Source organism: Notolepis coatsorum (genome assembly GCF_963971535.1).
Source record: "Notolepis coatsorum genome assembly, chromosome: 11".
NCBI lineage: Eukaryota > Metazoa > Chordata > Actinopteri > Aulopiformes > Paralepididae > Notolepis > Notolepis coatsorum.
Genome location: NC_140175.1, coordinates 30,057,171 through 30,066,906, shown reverse-complemented (window position 1 = coordinate 30,066,906; position 9,736 = coordinate 30,057,171). Strand labels below are relative to the sequence as shown.

General features: G+C 47.0%; 1 protein-coding gene across 1 annotated transcript in view; it reads left to right on the top strand.

Annotated features, from left to right (window-relative positions):
* The first annotated feature begins 1,856 nt into the window (after window positions 1–1,856).
* Window positions 1,857–9,736, top strand: part of LOC311236709 (dihydropyrimidinase-related protein 2-like) — a 33,887-nt gene continuing 26,007 nt past the window's right edge. Inside the window, 1 exon segment of the mRNA XM_084324435.1 lies at window positions 1,857–2,201. Coding sequence (XP_084180561.1) covers window positions 1,941–2,201 — 261 coding nt within the window. The 5' untranslated portion in view covers window positions 1,857–1,940.

Sequence of the window (9,736 nt, the reverse complement as noted above, 5' to 3'; positions counted from 1 at the left end):
GCAATAAAGACTGTTTGCTTACTTCCTATGTTTGCTTTGTAAATTCCCAGTCACTGAGTGAAGATCTGCTGTTTTGCAAATATGTCAAAAACAGAGCGACAGCTGATGAGCTTTTCAAAATTATTGACAGTTACCTGACAGAACATGGACTGAAATGGGAGAACTGTGTGGGCTTTTGCTCTGACGGTGCGCAGGCCATAGCAGGGAAAAGGAGGGGGCTACAGGCGCTCATCAAGGGGGTCTCGCCAAACGCGCAATGGACGCACTGTAAATTCACAGAGAGGCGCCAGCGTCAAGACAGCTTAGCCCTGAGCTGAATGAGGTTTTGACAGAAGTTATAAACGTGGTAAATTTCATCAAAACCCGACCCCTGAAAGCGCGCCTGTTCTCTGCGCTGTGTGAGGAGATGGGAGCTGACCATTCTGCAGTGCTGTTTCACAGCGAGGCAAGGTGGCTCTCGCGAGGGAAGGTGTTGTCAATTTGAAAGGTCACGATATTGGTGTTATTTCAAAGAATTTAGACATGGCCCATTTCATGACTATTTTGTTGGGGCGAGGGGGGGGGGGGGGGGGCCCAAAATATTTTGGTCCGCCAAAGGGGGGCCTGACAGAAAAAGTTTGAGAAGCACTGCTGTAGTGACTTGCATTAATTCCCATTGTGTCTCTTGAGTCCATAGTCTTAATGGTTTTGCTCATGTATTTCTAATGCCTTCCTGTATCAAATGGGGATCTATGTGTTTATTGTCTTTAATTAAATTATTTTGCCAATCAGATCAACTAGCTATACTGACCACTGCTGGTTAAAATAATACATAACACCCTGCTCAGTTGTGATATTATATATATTATTGTGATTTATACACTAGTTAATGTATTATTGTATTAAATAAAAAATAATAAAAAGATGGCTACTATAACAGTGTTATTATGAGCTTGGGCTGCAATGCATTACAAATCCTATACGTATCAAGGGAAGGGGGTAACTTTGTAAAGCCACATTTAAGATATAAGAGCTTTGATTGTACACATATAGTATGCCTTTTCACATGTGCGGATCGAGAAAGATAAAGACAACAGTTTGCCTGTAATACACCTCTCTCCACCCCTGAAAGGTAGGGTGAATCACGGGGACAGGGCAGGGTGAAATCGGACGTTGTCAGGGGGCGCACCAGCACGTCTCACAGGGTGGTGCTGAACGGACAGCGCCCGACCAGGGTGTGACAGCAGAGAACTCTCCAAGGTGCTGTTTGCCTTTGAACCCCAATCTTGTTTTACAACGCCTTGTTGTAAAAATTGTTTCTTAATTATAACGTCCACTAGCTCTCATTCTTATTATAGGATGACACGCGCATATTGATTGACACATAACACCCGTCAATACACTAATGGGTTGCAGCTACTTAGTAAGGAGCAAGCCTTTATATTTGGACAAAAGGCAACACATCATTTCCGGACAAGTCGGCTTTGATGCGCTCCGAGCATCACCAGTCACTGCCTGGAGGGTTACATACACGCTACAGGTACTCCCTCATCCGGCAATATCATCTTATAGTGGTTCATTTGATCTGCTTCAATCATTCTACAAGGTCTTTCCTCTGCATTGATTCTATTCGTTTTTATTGCCAAGGCTTTTGGGCTGGGCTACAATTAATGAGTAAGCAGTTTTCCGCATTTCAAAACGGGCTCTGGGCTCTTATTTAGAGGAAAGGCAGGTATAGGCTACGATAGGAAAACGACATGAATCACTTTCTCCCTGTGCGATTTAATTGATTTACGGTGCATTTTCCCCTTCAGGACCGGCGTTTTCACGCAGCATACGCCTTACAGATTGTTGTCTGTTCACACACACCGCGATCACCTGCGCTTGAGAGACAAGGCGAGGCGGTGGCTCTTCCAAACCTCTGAATCAGAACCTCGTATTATCCATTGCCTCCTGCAAGCATGTCGACCGGCGGCGGGGATGTCCCAGCCTTCTTCAAGAACATGGGCTCCGGCAGCCCCAAGCCAAGGCAGAAATTCTGTGGCATGTTCTGCCCGGTGGAAGGATCCGCGGACAACAAGACGTTGGACTTTCAGTCACTGCCGGCTGGCAAAGGGAAGAACGACGGTCGGATAATCGACACGCAGGCGGACATCTCCCAACCGAAGGTCCAGATCAGGCAGAGCACGGGGAAAGAAGCCCTGCAAAATCTGGATGATAGGGTAATTTTTCTGCTTTGTCATGCTTCTCTCTTTTTTTGTGTGTATATCTGTCTGTCTTTCTTTCTGACCACACAGACAGTTGAAATCGTGTTTGTCGGGTGTTTGAAATGTAAAGCCTATACGCATAAACTACAGCTTTCCGTTTGATTTCTATCACTTAATTGCGCAAAATTGCCCGTCACTCACTCAGTGGGCATTATAGTTTTAGATCATTACAGGTGGCAGTGTGTATCCTCGACAGCATGTTTTGCCTACATGTCCCAGGAAGCACTGTGATGTAATGGGCATCACCATGGAGATAGACTAGGGCTGTAGGGCTGTAGGGCTGTAGGCCGAGGGAGTGGCTCCTGTTGTTTTCTGCTGCTGGCATGAAAGTTGTAATTTATCCGTTGCTATAGACAATATACTGCACGGTCCTCTGCCCTGGGTATGAATTACTGTATTTGCGATTTGCTTGGCACACACACACACATACACACACACACACGCACACACACACACACACACACACACACACACACACACACACACACACACACACCCACCCACAGGCGTGCACACCCACACACCCACCCACCGCACCCACCCACACACACATCGATGCAAACAAAACATATACATACACACACACACACACACACACACACCCACCCACCACACGTATATCCACATACATGCAAACACACATACACACACACACACACACACACCTACACACACACACACACACACACACACACACACACACACACACACACACACACACACACACACACACACACACACACACACACACACACATGCACACACACACACACACACACACACACACTGTACCCATACACACACATGTGCATGATGCTGCATTATGCATATGCATCAAGACCACGTCCATACTCTGTGCATAATGTGTAGGGCGAGGAGCTGATCGATAACACGTTGCTGCAGTGACTTGCAAGAAAACCCCATCAAAAGCCTCTAGACCCACTGCTTCCCACTCATGTGTGCCTATAACGAACGTTGCTTGTGCTCTACACTGTCCTTCTGAAGCGCATACCTGCAGGTTTCTATATTTCTAGAATTGTCTCCAATAATCATAGGGCGAGATTTAGATCTGTTGATAATTTACACTCCACCCCCCAGATGCAAGCAGTCTTTAATTAATCAATAATTTTTTTTTTAAATAAATGAAATACAACATATATATATATATTAGGGTAGCCTATATAAATATATATATATATATATATATATATATATATATATATATATATATATATATATATATATATATATATATATATATATATGTATTATTTCTTGTTTTCTTGTTATGTTTTTTTTGTCTCAAACGAAAATGTGCCAAAGGAGGGCCATCATACTATTTTGAAGAGCTTGACTCATATGTATCAAGTTAGCATGTCGTTCTCTGTGTTAACATTGGCATTGTGGAAGCTTGTCTAGCAGCCTACTCGCTCTCCTCTCCTCCCTAATCCAGACACAGCAATTGATAGCATTAGCGGTGGCTGAGGCTGACTGTCAGTGGAGCAGGGCGGGGCTCTGCGCATGCACTCTGAGTTGTATAGAGTAGGCCTATCGGTCCCTCCCCTCCCTTCTTGTCTGAGAGGTCTGGGTGGGTTGGTTTGGTGCATCGGCGGAAAACCGGAGGCGATCGGACGTGATTTGGAGTTGAGAATCTCGATTCTTCAAATTGTGGCCTCCCTCTTCTTGACTCAAGGACCCATTCGGAATTTGACCTCTTTTTCCTCTAACCTTCATCCTCACAACCGGCCTTTTCCATCCGGCGGCGAACCGCAATAATCAGAACATCCCATTCCATTGATAGCAGCAGCGGTCCAGAGCGCAGCAAGATAGAACAGTGAAGATGTCCGGCTATCAGGGCAAGAAGAACATTCCCCGAATTACAGTGAGTTAGGATGTCTTTATTACATTGAAATAGAATTGAAAAGCGAACGAGAGCCGTGCACGTTGCTCACCGGGTGATGATGACAGGGAGGATGGTACCGGTGGTCCAGTGAGTTCATTGCGCTCTCGGGCGAACGGAGAGGGTGAAGGACCTGTTTGCATGGGTTGCAGCTAAACGAATTATGCCCATCTCACGGCAGCATCGCCTTGATTACATGCCTGACATCACACTACGGATTTGTTCCAAATGAGATGCTGAACGGGCATCTTTGGTTTAGAGACAGCACGGAGGATGGAGCTGGTGGGGAAAGGCTTCACGCGTAATTTATTTATAGAGCATCTTTCGCGACAAGTGCCCCCCCCCCCTTGTACGGTTGATTCTATAACGGTCTTGCATTCACATCTGAATCGTTGTTTTTGTTGCGGGCATTTCCTCCGAGCTAATGTTTCTCAAAGGGACGCGTAGAACTCAGGAAGCAGCTCAGGTTGTTATAGAGGCTCCTGTTATAAAACATTTGAAGTAACGCCGGTGTTCTTTGTTCGACGCGCTCCGTCTAGCCGGGTATCACTGCACGCTAACCGGTGGAGGCTGGAGCAAATGCTATCCCCGCATCCGCCCATCCGCTATACAATGCTGGGTTGGATTTATCTCTCTCTCTCTTTCCCTCTCTCCCTCTCTCTCTCTCACTTGGAAAATGTGTTTCGATTTAATTGGGTATTTACAGAGAGGTGCACAGGCACGCATTTAAAGGCACATGAAATGGTGTGTCATGTCACCCTGCATGCAGTCCCTGGATGATTGGCCGAAAAGCCGGCTGAAATCATGGCGAGTTGCTACTACGGATAACGGTCTAATGGAAATAGGAGAAAAGGGAGAGGGGGGCAAGGGGAAGGGAGGGGGGCAGTGTCTCGTATTTCCTTTCATGTTTCTCATATATACATAGCTGTAATCAATGCAGGGAATATTGCATATAGGCCTATTAGACAAAAACTGGGTCATTGTCTTTCCTTTATGTTAGCCTGCTGTCGGACTGAGACATTGGTGGGATTGGATGGTTTTCGTGTTTGTCCTGGTCACAGAGGGGCTAGAGCCACCATTATACCATTATATTGGTTGGTAGCCTATTGCTTAGCTTAGCCCATCTCCATGGTGAAGAGAGGCCTTCTGAAAGGGCTTTCATGTCTGGTTGGTTACTCTTCCAGCAGGTTGTCCATTGGGCTGCTGTCATACCCAGAGCAGTGGCGGCCTGACGCCCCCTGGACATCGTGTGGACTGTGGACACAGCCAGGGATCCAAAGCCAATAATTTCTCATTGATGGGACCGGGGGCTATAGCCTAGCCTGTACTTATCTCAAATCACATTATATGTGACTATTAATCTGGCATAAAAGCATGTGTGCACACACACACACACACACACACACACACACACACACACACACACACGCACGCACACACGCACACACACGCACACGTGCACACACAGGCGTGCATTTGTGCACACTCACGTGTGTGTCATGATGCAGTCCTTGCAGGCCTCCGACTGAGCATGCTCACGACATCTGCAGCCCTTTCTACTGCTGTTCAGTTATACAACGCCCCAAATTACAATAATGAGAGCGAGAGAGAGTGAGAGAGGGAAGAGAGAGGGAAGAGAGAACAAGAGAACAAGATTTCAATGCACACTATACTATCATTGAAAAAGCAAGAGGTGGCTTTGCAGGGGAGTGCAAATCGAATGAATGAAAGTTGTTCAGCAGTGTGGTCGGAGCGGTGCAGCCACACCCCTGTGGTGCGTGTGGCCATCATCGCCGTCGCCGGCCCTGCTTCTCCGCCCACCTAAGACTGGCACACTATCAGATAAGCTGCAGAGGATATCCGTGCAGCGACAGGCCGTTGCATAACTGCAGCTTCTTACATTTACATTTACATTCCTGCTCTTGAATACACTGTAACAGGTCACACTCACTGTGATTTCTATAACATTGATTTATACAGGACATGCTTATTGTGATGCTTGTGTCCAGCGGAATGTTAATTCCACGTTAACCCCATGCACATACGCGACTCCCGAGAAAGAACGAGCAGGACAGTGGGGGAGAGTTCAGAGGATTAGTCGGCCGCAGTAGTCAAAACAGTGATTAAGCCAACTCTAAATGGACGGATTGTGTCTATTCCTGAACCCGCGTGCAAGTGGGAGGAAGAAAAACTAAAAAACAAAACCAGATCAAGGATAGAAATAACTCAATAGAGAAATGATGTTTCGGTTGAATGTGTTGGATGGACGCAGTTAATGAATCCAAACACATGGCACCGGCTAGACCAGAGATACAGTGCCAGAGGGTACAGTATGTCTGTCTGTGGTCTACGTCCTGCTCTCTGCAAGGTTTTGGATTATGGATTATTATAGCATGTACTGTACCAGCAATACCCAGTTTACTACCAGCCCTAACCGACCCCACCCCCCTCATGCACGCATGTTGCAACATTGTCGCATGCATGGACGCAGATGCACCAGGCAGACATACTGCTTACACACACACACACACACACACACACACACACACACACACACACACACACACACACACACACACACACACACACACACACACACACACACACACACACACACACACACAGTTGTCAGGGTGTAGAGTGTCAGTGGCTAATGTCCGTCCGTCCGACAAAGGGGCAGCAGGGGGCGCCTCCTCGGCCAGCTGGAGCGGTCAGCTGCGCAGACAGGCAGGGAGGCAGCATGCGGGAGGGGGGGGGGGGGGCACTTCAGGGAATTCTCATCAACTATGCATGTCATCCACACGTTCACCGCCTGGGCTCTGGAGCGGCTCCATGACTCACCCGCAGTCACTTCCTGCTTCAGATTCCTACTGTATAGAGACATTCACCGGAGGTTCAACTGTACAGGAACAGTCACTTCCTGCTTCAGATTCCTACTGTATAGAGACATTCACCTGAGGTTCAACTGTACAGGAACAGTCACTTCATGCTTCAGATTCCTACTGTATAGAGACATTCACCGGAGGTTCAACTGTATAGGAACAGTCACTTCCTGCTTCAGATTCCTACTGTATAGAGAGACATTCACCTGAGGTTCAACTGTATAGGAACAGTCACTTCCTGCTTCAGATTCCTACTGTATAGAGACATTCACCTGAGGTTCAACTGTACAGGAACAGTCACTTCCTGCTTCAGATTCCTACTGTATAGAGACATTCACCTGAGGTTCAACTGTACAGGAACAGTCACTTCCTGCTTCAGATTCCTACTGTATAGAGACATTCACCTGAGGTTCAACTGTACAGGAACAGTCACTTCCTGCTTCAGATTCCTACTGTATAGAGACATTCACCTGAGGTTCAACTGTACAGGAACAGTCACTTCCTGCTTCAGATTCCTACTGTATAGAGACATTCACCTGAGGTTCAACTCTATAGGAACGCGCCGCGGGCGGGGGAAAATAAAAAGCGCCAGAAATAGATTGTTATTGAAGGGAAGGATGTGATCTGCGTGGCTCACGCTGCACCACTAATGTCTAACTGTAAAGGGAAGACGGAAATAGACCGGGCTGGACTAATGCGTGTGTATATACAGAACCTACTATAGGCACGGCTCGGTGAGCTCTCGTCTCTGCCTGCGGCGCGGCGGTGTGCAGAGATCAGGGGACGGTTGCTGTCGCTGCACCTCTGAACAGCAGTAGGTAGTGGCTGGTAGTGGCTGCCGTGTTGCCCAGAGGACCATGTCGGTGTGTGTGACATCAGTCACCCGCTTTGAGGCTCCCTTCCGCCTGACACTGCTCCGCTCCACTGCTTCCCGCTGCTGTTGTCCCACAGTGCACTGGAGCCAGGGGCGCTCTCCGGTCACACTGACACCACACAGTGTGTGGCGTCTCTGTTCTTATGGTTCCATGGTCGAGGGTGCTCTTTGTCCCCACCCCACCCCACTATCCGTATAATCTTGGATTTCCCCATTCATAAAGCCAACAGTGAGATACTGTGTGTGTGTGCTTGTGTTTGTGAGCGTGTGTCTGTAAAACACCCTGCTTTTGCACAAATCAGCACAGGGGAATACTGTGGAGTAAGTAGTGTAATAAGACCAACACACCCCCACACACAGCCGTGTTATAGGCCCCCCGGTAACCTGGAAGAGAGCAGCCAATAAGTGGAAGTCTGCCTGCAGGGGATCTTGGCAGATTCTCGGAGCAAAGTAAATCACGGCCTCTTAAGTGTTTGTGTGCAGTGAGTGACATTGGAAGATGTGGTTCTAGGAGGATGAGTGTCATCTCCAGCCAACGTGGCCTCTCGCCAGTGGCATGTCGGGTCATTGAACTATATATGTCGAAGGGAGAGGATGAGGCCTGGAGCCTGATGGGTTCTTAGAAGAATTGGCCGGGACCCAAAATAGGTCACAGGATTTCTTCTGGTGGGGCCCCGCATGACAACAGTAGTAACATGAGGATATTGGTGGTAGGCCAGCTGTTGACTGTAATCACACTTGGATGGTATCAGTGAAACGGCTGACAGGGCAGGCTTCTCCACCTGAGTTCACAATGTTCCCAGTTCATTTCCCTTTTGGGGGACAACACACGGTGTTGCCTGGTTACACTTGGCAGTCGTACTCGAGATGGTTTCTGTCCTGTGACTTCTTAAAAGGTCCCATATTTTAGTCCCTTTCAACAAGTTAATATAGGCCTTTGAGGGCCCCTAAACATGTCCTTCAAGTATTTTGCTGAAATAAACTCGGATTATGCATTCTAGCAGCCTCTATGTGTTTCAGTCCTGTTCGCATTCTAGCAGCCTCTATGTGTTTCAGTCCTGTTCTCATTCTAGCAGCCTCTATATGTTTCAGTCCTGTTCTCATTCTAACAGCCTCTATGTGTTTCAGTCCTGTTCTCATTCTAGCAGCCTCTATATGTTTCAGTCCTGTTCTCATTCTAGCAGCCTCTATATGTTTCAGTCCTGTTCTCATTCTAGCAGCCTCTATATGTTTCAGTCCTGTTCTCATTCTAGCAGCCTCTATGTGTTTCAGTCCTGTTCTCATTCTAGCAGCCTCTATATGTTTCAGTCATGTTCTCATTCTAGCAGCCTATATGTGTTTCAGTCCTGTTCTCAACGGGCTGTTTCTGTGTCTATAACTTTAAACGCAAATGAGCTGCTCCCACTCCCCAATGCTGTGCACCAGAACTCTGCATGAGCGATTGAACGATCAAACTGTCAAACTAGGTGTTGCAGATGAAATATGACTCAAGATCCAGCAATTTCATATCCAATTTACAACTTAAAAAGTTGTTAGAAACATATTTTAGGTTCAACTTTAGGTAGAAAAGAGAGCGTTTACAAGCATGCCGCAATATGCAATGAGCATATTGTGATTGGTCAGTTAACTATGTTGATTATGGCTGCAATTTGAATGGCTTGTTTCAATAGGGAGGGTTCTCGTCACCACTGCAGAAACTGCACTATGTGTTAGAGAATCCCTCATTCTGTAAAAACAATGCAAAACACAGGAAAAGGCCTTTTTTTCTTTTTGCAACAAGGCGCCTTTAACACAATGTGTCGTGTGGTGCTTTGCTGACACAGCGTTGATAGGC